Source organism: Cynara cardunculus, assembly GCF_001531365.2.
Source record: "Cynara cardunculus var. scolymus isolate 2C chromosome LG 13, CcrdV1, whole genome shotgun sequence".
Lineage (NCBI taxonomy): Eukaryota > Viridiplantae > Streptophyta > Magnoliopsida > Asterales > Asteraceae > Cynara > Cynara cardunculus.
Window position 1 is genome coordinate 37,883,889 of NC_037540.1, and position 18,744 is coordinate 37,902,632.

The 18,744-nt window shown below is 34.4% G+C and overlaps 2 protein-coding genes across 3 annotated transcripts in view; one reads left to right on the top strand and one right to left on the bottom strand.

Annotated features, from left to right (window-relative positions):
• LOC112525993 (proteinaceous RNase P 2-like) overlaps nt 1–2,786 on the bottom strand; it is a 6,987-nt gene extending 4,201 nt beyond the window's left edge. The window contains exon 1 of one of the 2 annotated variants that reach the window (XM_025136338.1): nt 2,712–2,786. The gene's annotated coding sequence lies outside the window, so the exon portion shown is untranslated. Of the gene's footprint in view, nt 1–1,712; nt 1,787–2,711 lie in introns of those variants that run through there. The other variant, XM_025136337.1, reaches the window with a different exon arrangement.
• A 3,134-nt stretch (nt 2,787–5,920) lies between these two features.
• On the top strand, nt 5,921–11,606 carry LOC112525856 (tetraspanin-19). The gene is made up of 6 exons (XM_025136148.1): nt 5,921–6,313; nt 7,351–7,450; nt 8,422–8,502; nt 8,653–8,757; nt 9,816–9,978; nt 11,252–11,606. Exons 1-5 carry the CDS (start codon nt 6,162–6,164, stop codon nt 9,957–9,959), a joined length of 582 nt encoding a protein of 193 aa, XP_024991916.1. The 5' UTR covers nt 5,921–6,161; the 3' UTR covers nt 9,960–9,978; nt 11,252–11,606.
• Nucleotides 11,607–18,744: the final 7,138 nt, after the last annotated feature.

Below are 18,744 nucleotides of genomic sequence, written 5' to 3' on the forward strand. Positions count from 1 at the left end.
CCATTGTGAAAAACTTGTCCATAATTGTCAAATATACTAACAATTTCACTTCGCTATGACCTAGCAGTTAACATTTAGACTTTTAGGCGAAAGCTTGGGGACGGAGCCAAGAACTTATATGATGGGGAGCCAAGAACTTATATCATATAAGTTCTTGGCTCCGTCCCCAAGCTTTCGCCTAAAAGTCTAAATGTTAACTGCTAGGTCATAACGAAGTGAAATTGTTAGTATATTTGACAATTATGGACAAGCTTTTCACAATGGACAACAATAACTTGGTTCCTTATATTGGAAAAGATGTCTTTACRGACGATGATAACGAAGACATCTTTGATATTTTTGGTTGAACATTGCTATCTATATAATATCATTATATTTTTGGTTTGTTGTTTTATCAATGACGACCATCCTAGACATATTCCTGGCTCTGCCTTATGGAAGCTTTATTAACATTGCAAATTCTTCTGCTAACCCTATTGAAGCTAACCCATTCCCTTCATCTCCCTTTCTTGGTGTCTTTGGATGCTTTTAATTTCAATGGACAACCCAAGAAACCAAGATTCTGATTAGTTAGTAGTTATTAAATGATTGGAATACTCTGTTAAATCAGTGAAAAGATGTTGCTTTTTTATGTTAATGGCCTACAATGATTCTTGATCACAAGAGTGAAGATCAAGTCAGGGATACGGAACAAAATATAAAAGATGTATTCGATGGATAGCAGATTTGTGTACACGACAAATTTTTGGGGCCTATTTAATGGATATCAAGGAGATGCCTGGTGATTTTGAATCACAAATGATACAAACCAAGTTGGGGTTCTACTATCTGGTGAGGTTGGAGTAGAAACCTTCTCTTTAAACTAACATCAACAATTATAAAAAGACTTAACGAGATTTTTTTTTCTCATCTTGTTTTAAGACATGATTTTGAGTTTGATATATTTACAGATTTACATGAAACGGTTTATATGTTTCAATTTTTAATTAGATGTTAAGTATACCTCTGAGATCTCTGTGACTGATCGTCACCCATTAAGGCCATGAAAGCGCCATTAGGGTATTGTGATCTTGGTTTGAGATTTGAGGTTAGGGATGGAAATGGGGCGGGGATGGGGCGGGGACCCCAATACCCATCCCCGTCCCCGATCCTCATATGTATCCCCGTCCCCGTCCCCGTCCCCGTCCCCGCCGGGGATTATGATCACATCCCCATCCCCTTCCCCAACGGAGAACGGGGATCCCCAACGGGGAAACGGGGATCATCACCGGTTGTTACTTGTTCTTGTTTCCTTCCATCTCATTCACATCACCATGTATGTTCTCGTTATCCGAAGTTTCCATCTAAAATTAAAAAGTTTGTATATGATAATGAATGAAAAAACCATTAATAAGAATCTATAATAAACTTACAAAATACATACTTCTCAGTATGTATGTATGTATACCTAATTTGTATAATGTATACCTAATTTGTTTAAATAAATTGACAAACCACAATATGTATGCATCCCTAATTACAAAATATGGTCTACACTTCTCAGTATGTATGTATACCTAATTTGTTTAAATAAACTGACAAACCACAATAATATATAAATTTGGTCCACATTAGTTCACAAATCAAGAAGGCAAGTAGGCAAATAGGTTAGGTAAACTAATAATATAAGTATATAACAAGATTACAAGAAGTGAAGATGAAGAATACAAGACCTGKAGGGAAAGAGCAGCGCTGTGGAGACTGGAGCGGAAAGAGCAGCAGCGCTGGGCCGGTCACAGGGCCTGTCGGCTGTCGCCGTCGCGGCGTCGCCTGTCGGGAGAGAGCCGCCTGTCGGGACTCGGGAGAGAGGCAGAGAGCAGTTCCTTACTGCAGCGCCGTGCCGCCGTGCGTGGTTCGTGAATCGTGAGGAGGACCGCCGGTCTTAGAGAGTTGGAGTCGGAGGAGAAATGGAGATATCAAAATTCAAAGGCTCAAAGCCGATCAGGGATGCTGGGATGGAGTTATGGAGTAAGGGATGGACTATGTCTAATTGTCTATGGACTATGGAGTAAGAAATTAGGATTTACAGCTTCAAGCCCAAGGCCCAATTTTTTTAAAAACATATATATATATATATATATATATATATATATATAAAACGGGTACGGGGCGGGGCGGGGAGTGCTATACCCGTCCCTGGCCCTATCCCCGAATTGCTTCAAGCGGGGATCCCCATCCCCATCCCCGTCCCCGTCCCCGGGACCCGATTTTTCGGGGAATCCCCGTCCCCGATTGGGGCGGGTGGACCGGGTTACCCGACGGGTCAGGTACAATTTCCATCCCTATTTGAGGTTACTTTATATCGAAAAAGAGATTATATGTTGCAAACCCATAGAATCAAAATGGGCAGAAGGGGTCAAAGAGTCTTAATCTTTTTTTCCAGCCATTGATGAGTCAGAACACTTTTCTAGCGAAATTCATCATATTTTGGTTTTCTTTGGTTTTGATTTTATTATTATGATGTTAAAAAAAGTGATTATAAGTTTCTAAATTAAAACACAAAATCTAAATCTAAAGAACTCACGTAACAATTTCAAGTTCAAAATCAAACACATAAATTATTAATTAGTAAAGGTAATTCCAATATGTAAATCAAAACACAAAAATCTAACGAGCTATGCGCCTCTGTTAATAATTTCCAAGTTTCAGAAACTGAAAATGGAAACCCTAACCTGTGAGATTTGAGAGCTTGAGAGTAGGCGAGTCCGAGAAGGGGAAAGGGAGTGGTTGGAGCCGGTGCGAGGTGAATCTGCGGTGGTCGCCGTCGCCCGTTAGTCCGGACAGCTGCGGTGGGTGGTGGCGTGAGACTCGTAGAGGGGGGGTGTGTATATGAGACGCGGGTTTCGTATCCTACAAATTTCCGTGAAATCTAAATGGATAAAAGTTACGAAGGGCCCGGTAACTAATAAAAGCAAAAACAATTTATTTGGGCTTAAATTGATGGGCTGCTCTGGATATCAATTATTCAACCAAGTAACTTTTTTCAATCGGTACATATTGGTACGATTTTGTACCGACATCTTTCTTAAAAGTTGAAATTACAAATGTATTAACATGGTATCGTACCGAAAAATCGATTGCAAATTTGCGTGGTTGTGTAAAGGTGTGAACTATTTGGTCTTCGAATGGTGGAATGTGGATTGTGTAAAAGTCGGTACGGTTCAATATTACCATGGTAGACGATTTTCAATACCACGTACCAATCAATTTAATAGGTACTGTTGGTAATGCAAATAGTTGGATGGTCTTAGGGGGTGTTTGGGATTGCTTATTTAAAACAACTTATGTTTTTTTGTAAAAGTGTTTTTTAACTTATGTGGTATTAAACCGGAGTTTTGTAAAAAGTGTTTGAATTAGCTTATAACGGTACCAAAAAGTAATCAGCCGATAAGTTGTTTTTTAGTATTTGGCAAATTTTGCTTATATATGTAAAATGATCAAAAATGACAGTCTTCCGTATTATTGACTTATGGGAGTGTTTGTGATTGCTTATTAACTTATTTTATTTTTTAACATATAAAAATTTATTTTTCATCATTCATAATAATATCTTTGATAAAAATTTATATCAATCAGATTAATGATTTATATCAATAAGATTAATAGTTAACAAACATTAATAAAACATGGTTAAAATGATAAACTGGTAATAGGCAGTTTTTCATAAGTCAGAAAAAATTAACTTATCAAAAACTGCTTATTACCGGTTTGGCACCGGTATAAACAGTTTTATTTTTCCTCATCCAAACACTACCGTTTAGCTTATCACCGGTGCCAGACTGAAATAACTCAAAAAGCAGCTAAAATAAGCAAATCCCAAACAATGAATTTGACACTCCTAGTGGGCTCCGCCACTGTTGTTAAAAATGTGTTTGGTACCAAGACAGAGTAAAACGAAATAAAAAACCAACATGACTGTTGTTCAGTGTTTGGTAAAACATGAATGGACTGGTGAAATGACACCAAAATATGAAGTTTATTGATTTCTAATTTTTATTTTATATGTTTTCTATGTTATTTAATGATATTTAATAAATTACATAAATTAATCAAAATACAAAAAATTGTATAAAAAATAGATTATATACATTAACCAAAAATAATATGTCTATAAGGGTGCGTTTGGTGCACAGACAGGACAGAACAGGATAAGACAGGACTGGACAGCTGTTCAACGTTTGGTAAGGCATGACATAACAGAACATAACTGGTGGAAATGACCAATTTACCCCCAGTGCAAATCGAACAGCAAATCATACATTGCAACTCGAACAGCAAATCGAACAGCAAATCATACATTGCAAATCGAACATAGCAAATCGAATCAAACAGCAAATCGAACATAGGGCAAATCGAATCATAGCAAATCGATTCATAGCAAATCAAACAGCAAATCGAACATAGGGCAAATCGAAAACAGCAAATCGAACATAGCAAATCGATTTCACAAACCCGGTAGATGAAGGTACCTGTCGTCGTCGAGATGAAGGAGATGCCGTCAATGGAGGATGTCGCCGTCGATGGGGAGGAGAAGCGTGGTCGTCGCTGTCGATGGGGAGGAAGAACACAGGCAAGCATCGATTAGAAAAATCGAGTAGAAAACAGCAAAATCGATTAAAAATCGAGTAGAAAATAGCAAAATCGAACGATTGGTGCTGTCGATCGATTACCTGAGGCGACGATGTGCAGATGGAGGCGACGATCGATGGAGATGCAGGCGATGATCGATGAAGATGGAGGCGACGATGTGAAGATGAAGGGGAACGACTCTGTCCAGGGGGGAAGACAATGTGAAGATGAAGGAGACGGTGGAACATGGAGGCGACGATGTGAAGATGGAGGGTAGATAGGTCAAATTTTCCTTGTTCTAGTTAGTTCCATGGGGGAAGGGAGGACAACCGTGTCCTACCCGTGTTCTACCTAGTTCTAATTAGTCCCACATAAAACCACACCAAGCATGGAATAAATGTGTTTTGTTCAGTTTTGTCCCATCCTGTTCTACCTACCAAACGCACCCTTAGTGTGTAAGACTAACGTGATAACCACTACGCCACAACAACTTTGTGTTTAAATGTTTCATCTCCCAATTTATAAATCTGTAAATATCTTGGTTTTTATTGAACTTGGAATGCAGAGTGCACACAATGGTTCGGTTTGATGATGAAATTCACAAAACGACCAATTACTTCAAACCTTTTCTTTTTAAAATCGTAACTAAGGAGCTGTTTACTAGACACTTACTTGGGTAAGTGAGCACCAAAATATGGTTAGGACCAAGAATCTTACCCGGTAAGAACGAGACAATGACAAAGAGTCTTATCTGGTAAGTGAGGGCGACGATTCTTACCACGTTAAGCGCTTACCGGGTAAATTTTTGCATACGATACCGTTTTGATGGACTAAATCTACCCCGGTAAGGAAATGATAGTCTTAAATTTTACCAGATGAATATGCTAAGAACTAAGAATCTTACCCGGTAAGAGCGGGACAAGGAATAGGAGTCTTTCCCGGTAAGTGAGAGCGACTACTCTTACCACGGTAAGCGCTTACCAGTGAATTGTTGCATACAATGTCGTTTTGATGGATTAAAATCTTACCCGGTAAGTAAATAATAATGTTAAATTTTACTAGTAAGCACTTACCGAATAAGTGTCTGGTAAACGACCCCTAAAATGCCTCAATCTGATAAGTTTTTTTAACAGTCATTAGCAAAAGGTACCTAACTACCCAACTCGTTCTAAAAATGAAACTAATGGGTTATGTTTTTAAAAACATTCTTTGTAGGGACTTTAATTGATAATTTGAGCAAAACACAGGGACTAAAATTGGTTTTTATTATGATACAACGGAGCTCAAAATCAAGAACCCCTTTGATCGGCGTGACGGCGGACTGGTTGTTGTAGTCGTCAAAATCTGCTAATATAAATTCAAATTTTATTTAACATTGATTCTGCAGAGCTGCCATCAGCTAATTATTGTGGATCAACCCCCTTCCAAAATCCTAACCCTAATTCTTATCTTAGGGTTTGGGATTTTGGTTTTCCCATTACCGATAATTGGACAACAGTCGAATTGTGTTTTTCTTAGCTTCCTGGGGGTGATCGTTGATCCATCCAAAGAAAATGACGAGCATGTTGAGGAGTTGCATTCAATCGTTGCTGAAGATGGTTAATTCTTTCATCGGAATGTTTGGGATCGCCATGATCATTTACGCCCTTTGGATGATTAGGGTTTGGCAGCGCCAGATGGATGACTCCGATCACCCTATTCCTTGGTATATATATTATTTCTTTACATTTTCATCTTTTACTGTAAATGTGTGTAGTGTGTATATGCATGTGAAACAAGTGTTGAGATATGTTAGTGGTGGGTGCGTTATGCTTTCGAGGAGAAAAAGGTTTTACTTGATTGTTGATTGTAAGCTATCTATTGAATTCAGTTGCTTTCATTCTCAAGTACATCATGTCAATCCAATCGAACCCTTTAAGTTCACAATTAATGACATTATTACAATTCTATTGAGCATCTGAACTACACTGAATTTGTGGTTTCGATGATAATTGAAGGGAAATAATGCAAGTGATATGATTGCAATACTTATTTGATAACTAAATTTTGTTTGTTGAGCTAAAAGGGTGTGGAAAACCATGAAAGTTACCAGATCATTTCATCTTTTTTGGCTTTATTGGTCCTTTGGTTGTTTATGCAGTTATGCTACTTTGCCATTTAGTACAATAATTATTTCCATCAAAAAGTCATGGTTGTTGAATCTTAGCATTTATGTCGTTCTCAACTCTTATTTATGAGGTTTCATGGGGTCTCCAGATTGGTGGTTGGATTTATAGTCTTTATGAAGTCTGGCTATTAAAGTACTTTCTAAAATGTGTGATTCCCATGTTCTCAAATACCGAAACAATTGATTTAAGCATTTCATGGATAAATTGGATGCCTTTTAGAAAAAAAAAGCTGATGTGAATGCCCTATGAATGGACTAACAAGCCTAATCAGCTATTGTTACTCCTGTTGCTCAGATTTGATTTTCAGTATTTGCTATGAAGATACATGTAATTAAAGATGCAATTAGATGCCGTGATTAGAACTCTTTGTTTGGAATGAGAAAATAATTCACTCGAACCGTAGAATGGTGCTAGTAGTTTAATGCTATTGCTTATGAAAGTATGTAGAATAACACTGTCATTATTTGTTCTCGTATGTCAACTTCTGGAAGCACCTGATATGGTAAGCTATACATATACTTTGTTTATGCCTTATCTGGCTAAACTGGCCTTTCTTTTTGCATTGAAAGTGCAGGTTCATATACACTATGCTTGGACTTGGTGCAACCTTGTGTGTGATCACGTGCTCAGGTCATATTGCTGCAGAGACAGCAAACGGTTGCTGCCTTTATTGTGTATCCTCAGTTTAACATTACTCTTGTTTGTTCGGAACTGGAAATACTATATAGTTAATAACTCAATATAGCTGATCGTATTTTTAGCCGTTTCTATGTTACTACTCAATTTGAATTTCCATGTTTTCTTTCTTCTTGGCTGAATTTTTTATTTTGTGAGTATCTGATCATGGCATGTAGTTTACTGCCAAAGCTGATCTCAGTAAACTGCATGCATGATATGCGTATTGCCATTTTCACTATTTCTGGTGGATTGTATTGATTCTGCACAAATCGTTTAGTATATCTCTCTCCTTCACTAGAGTAAACTTTTGAGTTTTTTGTTTCTTTTTTTTCATGTACATTTAGCAACTTTGGTTTGGTTTTCAGTTTAGGAGTAGAGTAGTTCGTTCCCACCTCCATAACAATTCTCGGTGTAAATATGTGTACTCCATACATATGACTTGAAGTCTCGTGCGTATGCAGGGCATCTATGTTATTTAGACTATTGATGCTCCTCAAACTCCTTTCTTGACTTTATTGGATTGACACCCAACACAAAGTAGGCTCCCTGAACATATCAAGTCTGCTATCTACTTGCCCACTTCCAAGGCTGTATGACCATATTTGGTGCTGATGCCCCTGTAATCTTGAATGGTCTGAGATGCCTTGATTTGACGTGGTTTTTCTCCTTTCTGAACTTTCTAAGGTTATGTATACTTGTTCAAACAAAGAAGATAAACAAGAAACAGCAAGTCTTGATACTAATTTCATGCTTGTGATATCTAAATGTGCTTCTCATGACGTAGGTTCTTTAAATAATCATGCTTTAAAGAAGCCGAATAGCCGATATAGCTGTTTTACCTTCCGTACATTGTCAATAACTCAATATCGGTACATCTGCGCTAACATATTTCATTGAAGTTTGACTTGGTATCTTTATTGATGAAAGTACAAATCATTATACCATTGACAACTTAACATGCTTGTAGTACTTGGTCTTTGTCGTTTTGCTCTTAATGCTGGAAGGTGCAGTCACAATGGACGTATTTCTGAACCGGAACTGGGAAGAGGTACTTTTAATCATGAAGCTTTACAGTAGTTGGTTGATATGATTTTCTTTTCTTTTCTTTCCATTTTTTATTATTTTCTGGTCTCTGCACTGAGTGCTATGATTTGTCCCATTTAGTGTTTGCTGTTCTAATCTGGCTTTTGCATATCAGGACTTCCCTATAGACCCAAGTGGAAACTTCCATGAGTTCAGGGATTTTATCAAGGAGAACTTTGAAATATGCAAATGGGTTGGCTTGTCTGTAGTTGCTGTGCAGGTCTGTGTGTGCATCCCTCCCCCCTTCTCTGTCGCACTCACTCAAAATGTCTTGTAAAACTAACTCTTTAAGTTCAGTGGGGTTTTTGGTCACACAAAACCCCTCGATGCCTACCACCACTTCATCTGCTTGCCTTTTACATTATGACACATCGCCATTCTGTACTATTTACCCCCATTAACTTAAATATCTTTTGACACTTTAACATCATTCCTAATCTATTTTTTTTTGGATAAACATGATTCCTATTCTTGTAGTGCATGCAGCATTTGCTTTGTGTTGCTCATGGAAAAACCTTGTGGGCTTAACTTGAAGGTTCTCTCCATGATGATGTAAAAAACTTGGGGTTCTGAACTCAAAAGTTATCTTCACAATGAGATGTTGATTGATCATTGAAAAACCTTGTGGACTGAACTCAAAAAGTTCTTTCAACCATTTGGTTCTTTATGATATATTATTTTACTACATCTTATATGTTGCACAAAATCTCTGTAAACATTTTATTTTCAGTTAGATTTTGCTTCCCCGTCCATAAAGATAAGAGTTAAAACACCAGTCTCAGTAGGAGCTCCTTTATATTGGCATCTCTACATCATTCCTGGTATATGCTCATTCCTCGAAACAATAGGGTTTGCATTTTGCATCACATTTGCTGTTATGATTTGCATTTAAGCCACTTACCGTCTTACCCACCTCCCAAAGTTAGTAGAAGTCGATAAAGAATCAAGATAATGCCCTAACTTATTTCATAATTTGGTATTCGTATTTATCCGAGTCTTTTCAAAGTTGTTTAAGTATCAAAACAAGAAGTTACAGTTTTTTTCTCTCGAGAATGGTAAACATCTTACAAGTTCCAAATATCACATCATGGTGACATTTCTGAGCCACCATTGATTTTTAACATTTTATCATTCTTCGGGGTTTTTTTGCTGCACTAGTACCCATTGCTTCATCCATCTCATCGCATCCACTAATTATACCATTACATTAACTTTAAGTGGATCTAATTTGATTAATTGTTACATTTAGTTAATAGAAGTTTTCTATCTGAATGCCAGGGGTTGTCTGTGCTTTTGGCTCTCGTTCTCAAAGCTCTTGGGCCACATCAAGAAATACGCTATGATAGTGATGATGATTATACCCTTGAAGATGTTCCACTGTTGAGGAATTATGTGAATCAACCCCCTTATGGACCCAGATGATTGTTAGAGTAGAAATCAGGTAACTTTTTAGCATTTAAGTGATGCACTAGTATTTTGAGGTGGATCTAGAAAAGTTTGCAAGTGGGGGCCCGAAATAATTATCATAATATAAAAGAAAAGAAAAATAATTATAAAAAAGTAAGGTTTCAGTAAAAATGACATACGAGTGGTTTTTTACAACACCCAAGTGGTTTTTCCTTCTTTCTTGGTACACGCTTAGTCTTGCATCCTTATTGAAAATATTGCTGAAATATAGAAGAATTTAGAAAAACAAAATATTAAAATTGAGAAGCAGCTTCCGTATGGGCGCATGGGCCTGATTTCTGTTGCTGTCACCAAAAACCTAATAAGATCCAAAGGTATTCAAACTTGTAACGACACCATCGGTAGGCTATAACCACTTTGTTAACTTACGGGAGCACAAATCAAATTAGAACGGAGGTAACTTTTAAGGCTATACCCCCTCGGCTATACATGAATCTACCCCTATCAGTATGGTATCATGCACAAAATAGTTTCACTTTCACATGTGTATATACCTTCATTAGTCTTCCTGGAAACAACCACTCTACTCTTCTAGGTAAAGAATAAATCTGCCTACATCCCACTCCCACCCCCACCCTGAAGACCCACTTTTGGATGAGACATACCGGGTTTGTTTGGTTTGGTTTGATTCCTAAGACCACCAAATAGAATATATATGCCATGAACAATGCATACAAATTACCAAAGAGCCTTTGGTCTAGCGGTATCGTAGCCCTTGGCCTTCTAGGAGGTCAGGGGTTCAAACCTCGGGTGTGAGTTTATTTGTTGCATTTGCCGTATATAAATATTATATACTTCAAAAAAAAAAAAACAATGCATACAAATTGAATTATCACCACTTCTTTTTTAAATTGGTAGAATTATTTTCTGAAATTTCCAAATTGGTGATCCTGCTTTTGTTCTGGTGTGGACTATTCATATTTATCCGATTTGTCCCTATCTCCGCATGCCACTAGTCCATGTGTTCTTTTATGAAACATCTAACTCCATAGTATTTCTGCATCATTATGCTTTTCTGTTTGCTCACATTTTTGCACAAGTGAGTGGTCTTCATGTAAACAACCGTTCTATCCTTTGGGGTAGAGGCGAGGTCAACGTACATCAACGTACATCCCACCGCCAAACCCTGATCTAGAGCGGGATATAGTGGAATCATTTGGTTTGGTCTGATGATCGGCTGAATAATATTTATGAAAATTTTCATTGAAAGATGGTGTAATTGTATGACTGCTTGTATCTATTTGCAGGGAAGCAGGTGAAGATATGATGTCTTTTCATGGCAACCTCATGTGGGAGGACTGGATCCAAGACAATTGTGGGTTCTTGATATCTGGATCACACCCAAAGAAAACCAAAACAAGGAAAGATGTTCACTTGATGTGAAGGTTTATATACAATTTTTCATAACTTTTCATTGTAAAATGGTGTTGTATACCTGAGTTTGATGCTGCAGAAGAAACTACTGTGGCTCTTTTACTAGATGCACATATAAGTTAAAACACTATCAACCGCTTTCTTACAATATTACCGTTAATTTTGCATGTGAGTTGGTCTGTAAAATGTATGTACGTTGTCTTCATGGAAACATTTCCAGTTGTTCTACCCCTTGAAGTAGAGGTCAGATCTACATTCATCAACTGGATTTGGGCATTTTAAGAAAGGCCAGCTAGTAAGTAGCGTTAAGACATCTTTATGAAAGTTTGCTTTTTCTTTAATCCCTTTGATGGAGGAGGTGTCTTTTTATAAAAAGCATATGCTTAGATTCTTTCAACCATCCTTTCAGTGTCATTCACATTCTATCAAGTTTTTATACTATTTTTTATACCTTTTGTATTTTAATAAAAAATCGTCTCTGTTAAAAATCGATTAAGATAGAAATAAACAGGTATCTGGTGTGTTATTAGGATAAATAAAATTACATAAATTGATTTTTATGATTGTTATTTATACCTGTAATCAACGTGCAATTACAAATTGTGACTTTTACTTTGAAAACATTCTTTAATGTGTTTTTTGGGTGAAGAAACCGAAGGTTTCATACGCGAATATGTGACGATTTTATGTTATTTATTAGCATAAATTTTGGGTGTTGATATAATTTTATCATCTGATTGTAATAAGGGTGACATAATCAGGAGCTGAGTATTTTTAGTTTTAAAGGTGGCATAATCAGGAGTTGGATATATCTTTGTAATAAGGGTGACATGATCAGGAGCCGGGTATACTGGGTAAGGGTGACATAATCAAATTCTAGAAATGATGATCTCTTGATCATGGGATTATTTGTTATTGTATCGATTGGATGTGACATGTTGAGTTTATTGCACTAGTGTAGTGCGAGAAGTTATGATTATCGCATCAATATGGTGCGAGAAAGCGGTGGTTATCGCATGTGTTGGATTTGACAAATTTGTTTTTCGCATCTGTTGGATGCGATAAGTCAGAGTGATCGCATCAGTATGATGCGACAAAAGGAGGTGCTCGCATCTATATGATGCGAGAAATTATGTTATCGCATCAGTAAGGTGCAACAAGGGGGTTAGCGCATGAGTATGATGCGACAAGATTTGTTATCGCATCAATGTGATGCAATAAGTTGGTATATTACATGTGAGATGCGACAACTTGATTATTTGTTTATTTAATGTGATAATTTGAGACTTCAATAGCCTATGATGCGATAAGATGAAGTTGTCTTATTTATATGATGTGACAAAGATGTTTGTTTTGATAAAACACTGTTTATTTGTTATTATTACAAATATGGACTTTATAAAAGTGTTTTTATTGATTTTCATTCTGTAACAACAATCAAAAGAGATTTTTCACTAGACCTTATAGTCTAACATTCATTTTGTATTTTAAAATGTGCATTACATGCCGGACACAATTGGAGGATGAGAGAAAAGGGAAAATGTGAAGATATAATGATTGATTTTCATATGTGGATTTTGGAAAATGTTATATTACTTGTACTTGAGAATTTATTATATTTACGAGTCATGTACTTAGTGTAAATGAAAATTTTGTAGTTACTTTTGTAACGTAGCAAGTTGTACTTTCGGGGCAAGTGTAATTATTTGAATTTCATGTTAGATGAAATATGTGGGTTATATGAAATGTGAAACTAGGGTGTTACATACAATAAAATAATTATTTTCTATAAAAAAATATATTATTAAAAAGTTTTCGTCAAATCAATTAAAATGATATCAAAATAAAAGGTTTATATAGTTTTCAATTTATATTTTTATCCATTTTCTACATTTTTTTAATCATTAATACATAATAAATTACATATAAAAATATAGAAACCATATAAAATAATATTTTGAGAAAAGTAAAATGAAAGTTTAAAAAACATAAAATACAATAAATAAAATTTACAGAATGAATAAAATGTAAAAAAGGGAGATCTATTTGGTGTTTTAGAAGAGAATTAAGTTTTATTTTGAGGTTATATTGGTAAAATATAAGTTTCTTCCACCATATTCCATGGGATAAGGGTGAAACAAGCATGTTCCACTTTATTTCACATAAAAGTCCTGCCAAACGTAAAACATAAATCTCTATTATGTTCTATTCTGTATAGCAGGGGCGAACACAGTAGGCAAAAGGTGGGGGGAAGGGACCCCAGTCAAAAACTTAAAAAAGAAAATTACTAGGTTAAAATTTAGGTTTTACATGATTTATATTTCATGTTCCCCATTACATTTTTCCACGCCACTGTTGTTTAGTATATCAAACACATCCTGAAAGAACCTGAGAAAAAATGAAACTCCACTGTCTCTATTATGTTCCATCAGTTAAAGGTCGGACATCGTCTAATATCTGTCTATTTATCATTCCTTAACCATGCTAAGATAAGTTTTGTTTTGACCAAACTAAAATCATGGAATCTAGAACTCATATACAAGTTGTATTGCATGATTATGGCATCTTGTCTACAAAAAGTCTCCTAAAAGCAGAAGGAGCCCATTAAGATTAAGATGTGCTTGGTTGGATATCTTTTTTTTATTCCATCATGTTAGATTGCTAACAACATATAATTTCAAAAAAAGGTGGATTGTCAACTAAGTTACACACACACACACCCCATATATATATATATATATATATATATATATATATATATATATATATATATATAGGGTTGAGTTCATGTGAGATCAATTTATGTTCATTGATCAACTTTATAAGATAATAATCTAATGGTCTAAAGTTGCACGGTAACAATTTTGTAATTATTAAAAAGTCTCGTGGCGTTTATGAATGTTCAAATTGTCAGATTGTAGATCTAATCCAAGGGTTGAGAATTGGTCTTACAGGTCTCACGAAAAACCTTTGGTCTCACATGATCTCAAGTCTCTCTCTCTCTCTCTCTCTCTGTATATATATATATATATATATATATATATACAATATTAATAAGCATTTAGACCAAAAGTCTTAATTATAACTTATAAAGCCCAAAGTATTACTAAAGGCCTTTGGCCTAGCGGTATCATAGCCCTTGGTCTTCTAGGAGGTCAGGGTTCAAACCTCACCATAGTTGAGAAGGATGTGTGAGTTTATTTGTTGCATTTGCCGTATATAAATATTATATACTTCAAAAAAAAAAAAAAAACCCAAAGTACTACCCTTTTATGCATAAATTTCAAAAATCTATTAATTACGACTTCACATGCATAAGGTACAATTGTTGATGCACACCACCAATAACATCCAAGTTGAAACTTACAACTTTGCTTTATTTCTTTTCAGCTTTTTTCCTTCCTTATTAAGAGCTTTCTTTCTTTCTTTTTTTGATATCTTCACACCATTCTTTATTAATTAAAACTTTTATTTTAGCTAATTTTAGCTCTCTTTTGCAAAAAGGTGGATATTGGTTTCTATTTCTGTTTGTATAAGATAATTTATTTATTTTTTAAATGTATTTACTAGATATTTGTTTCTTCCTTCATTATAATTATTTGGACAACATAATTGATTTTCATGTCCGTGTAAAATAAAATTCACAATAATTTCTTATTTGTTACATTGTACTTGATTACATCATGTTGCATCGCACGAGTACTCAACTATAAGGAATCGAGGTTTAAATATTTCTAAGGTTCCCCTTGTAAGATCGATTGTTTAAATATAAATTTTGTACTTTTTAATGAATAGTTGCACTCATTTTTAGTTGTAGGCTTATTTGAAAATTTGACATCCCGTCGTATTACGCGGGTATACAACTAGTATAATATAATATATATAGACTTGGGATCATGTGAAACTAGCTTGTTTTCGTGAGATACGTGAGACAACATTTTTACACTTGAAACTTCATAACAAAATATTATAAAGGTAAAAAAAAGCCGAACATTCACAACAAAAACATTTACATATTTCAATTAATTTCATAAGTCTCTAAAGATAACAATTTAAAAAATCTTTATTGCCTTGAAAAGATTCGAACCCTTAACCTACAAAGAGAAACCCAAAGGTTAGCTGATTTTGCCAGTTGAGCTAACTGTCAAAGTTAAACACTGTAATATCTTTAAAATATAGTCTTAAAAGTTAAAATCTTAAAAAAATTACATCAAACTCCAATAGCTACTCTTTTTTAACAGTTGCAACATTAATTATATTATTAAATCAATACACTTTAAGAAAAACTTTATAAAAAATTATAACACATTCAACCTTATTGGTGGAAACTATTAAATTAATACGTCGTCCTCCTAAAGTTTTAGAGATTTATCTGAATTTAGAGAGTTTCTATCTTTTTTTCCCTATAAAATACATTTTAGCATAATTGCTGGAGTGAGATGAAAAAAAGTTCATATTGAACCACAAGAGTGGTGCCTGATTGGTTTGAGCTTGACTCCAAAGGTCAAAAGTATCTAGAGGTTCCAGATTCAAATTCAAGGAAGAATAAAAATCCCCTTGTGGTCACGGAGGTTCAAATGCGGTGACTTCGGGCTATCTGCAAAGCAGGTAGTCGTCCTGGGATTAGTCGGCTCACATAACGGATTAGATATCCAGGTTAATTAAAAAAAATCATATTCAAACATAAATTTTAATTTTTTTAATGAGATATCATATGAAATTTTTATTATTAGTTTATATTTAAATTATATATCATATTGTATTACACATATATAAAATTAATTTAAAATATAATAACAAATAAAAACTTATTTATTTAAGCATATATCAAGATGAAGATGGTGATGGCATACATTTCACAAATTTAGGCTTTTAAGCATAATGGTGTTTTATGGTTCAATTTTGTCTTGCTTCTAATAATGGATGATGCACCAATAAGAACTACTCCTTCATTTTCTAACTTATTTTTTTATTTGTTAAAAAAAAAAATTATATTCACATGTGAATACAAGTAATTCATGCAAGAATTATAAGAAATTTGATAACCGTAAAAGTTTATATATTCATTGATGCATATACACTAATAAATTTCACTGAGTATATGCATTAATGCATTATATATACAAGAGCGACGTTCAAATGCAACCCTCTAGATTATACAACCGATGCAACCCACATATCCACCATCCATTTCTTTTCTTTTCTTTTCTTTTTTTAAATTAAGGGTAGTCACAACAGATCAAATGGTAACCCTTGATGATCAAATGGACGTTTTTTATTTAGTTGCAAGGGTTGTAGGAATGTAAAGAATTGCAACCACAACTCTACAGGGGTGGTGCCTAATTGGTTTGATGTTGAGCTCAAAAGGTCAAAAGTGCCTAGAGGTCCCAGGTTGAAATCTAATAAGGAATAAAAATTCCCTTGTGGTTATGGAGATTCAAATGCGGTGACTTCAGGCTATCCGCAAAACATGTGATCGTTTTGGAATTAGTTGGCTCGCATAACGAATTGGATATCCAGGTTAATAAAAAAAAATGTAAACGTTATCTTTATATATATAAATATATGTGATTAAGAAATGGTTGTGAAGATGAAGTGTTTGTGAATGAGTGGTCAATTACAAGGAAAATAATTCAGACATTTAAAGGCTTTTGGGTCCTCCATTTAAGTGGTTACAGTGACAAGTGAGTGGTACCAATAATACACACATTAATTATTCTTATTGTCTCTAATTCCACTTTTATACCCAATTTCATTATTTTCTTCTTCCATTAATTAATATATTAATATTTACAATAATTTATTAAAAAAATAAACCAAAATAAATAGACCTTAGGAGAAAAAAGTATTTAACACGTGTGTTAATTTTGAGAAGTACAACGTTGAACTGTCAATCCTAAAACGTTATTAATAGAAACAAAACATTATAGTTTTTTTTTTTTCCGGAAAAAAGGGTTTGACGTTGTTCTGTTAAGATTTTTGTTGGGGTTTTTATAAGAACCTCCACTGTGGAACTAAAGTTCTTGTTCAGTTACAAGTTCTTATAATAATTTTGATGTTTAAACAAGAACTGAGGTACTTTTATACATTTTATTGCTTATTATTGTTAGAGTAAATTACAAATTCCGTCTCTGTGGTTATTGAAGGTTTTAGATTGGCGTCTCTCAAACGAAATAATCTCTCTCTCTCTCTCTCTATATATATATATATATGTGTGTGTGTGTGAGAGAGAGAGAGAATCATTCTACCATGTGTTTCTTTAGTTTTTTAGGGGTATAATCCTAACCCTTGTCAATCTGTTAAATTGTTGAAGCATTTACACCATTTACCTCTATGTGAGAGAGAGAGAGAGAAAGAGGAGGGAAATTATTTACCTTTCGGCGTTTTTTTCCCGATAGCTACCACAAGATCGAGGGGGTGAGACCAGTGAGGAAGAAGATGAAGGATGTAGGTGACAATAGGGATGGGGATGGAGCAGGTTGGAGATTGGTAAAGGGAGTTTGTCGGAGAAGGAATCAACATAGAGTTCATAGGTGAAACCAGATAATCAAAATCCATGGGTGAAACTGGATAATCAGAATCCACATGTGAACCAAAATGTGAAACAATGATTTTTATCTAAAGTTCATATATGAAACCAGAAAGTGAAACAATGATTTTTATTTAAAGTTCATAGGTGAAACCAGAAAGTGAATGAGACGATTATAAAGTTTAAACATGTTCATAGGTGAAATAAAAAATTTCATAGACAAAACAATTAAGTGAATGAAATAATTAATGAATATAATGATTGAGTGAATGAGATAATTAATGAATGTAATAATTAAGTGAATGAGATAATTAAGAAATGTAATAATTAAGTAAATAAAATATTTAAAAAATATGGTATCAATAATCAAAAAGACGTAAATGACCCGGTTAACAAAACTTGTACTATTTATTTTGTTAACAAAAGAAGACGACTCTATATATATGTATATGACACCATATGGAAAGTGAGATTTTTGTAAGAATCTTTATTATGTAGTCTTATTTAGGTTGTTATTTTGTTGAGATAACAAGGATATGACAAAAAAAATATGGAAAATGCGGTTTTTGGAGGTTTCACCATTCGATGATCAGAGCCTGTTGGATACATGATTGATAAATAATGATATAGAATATATGTGGATGTGTCATTTACAAACCATCCAATTGTAATAAACTATAAAAACAATCTTAGTCCTCCATCTAGTCTAATAAATATCTATATCCATTTTGTTTCTTAATCTAAAGCCATGATCATAATGGATGAACCTTATCATCTTTCATATATATATATATATATATATATATATATATATATATATATATATATATATATATA

What these genes read in the sequence shown, in the direction of transcription:
- LOC112525856 (XM_025136148.1), top strand. Translation starts at nt 6,162, where the DNA reads ATGACGAGCATGTTGAGGAGTTGCATTCAATCGTTGCTGAAGATGGTT. An exon ending in TGAACCGGAACTGGGAAGAG is followed by an intron (nt 8,503 to 8,652) that starts GTACTTTTAATC and finishes TTTGCATATCAG; the next exon opens with GACTTCCCTATAGACCCAAG. An exon ending in TGTCTGTAGTTGCTGTGCAG is followed by an intron (nt 8,758 to 9,815) that starts GTCTGTGTGTGC and finishes TCTGAATGCCAG; the next exon opens with GGGTTGTCTGTGCTTTTGGC.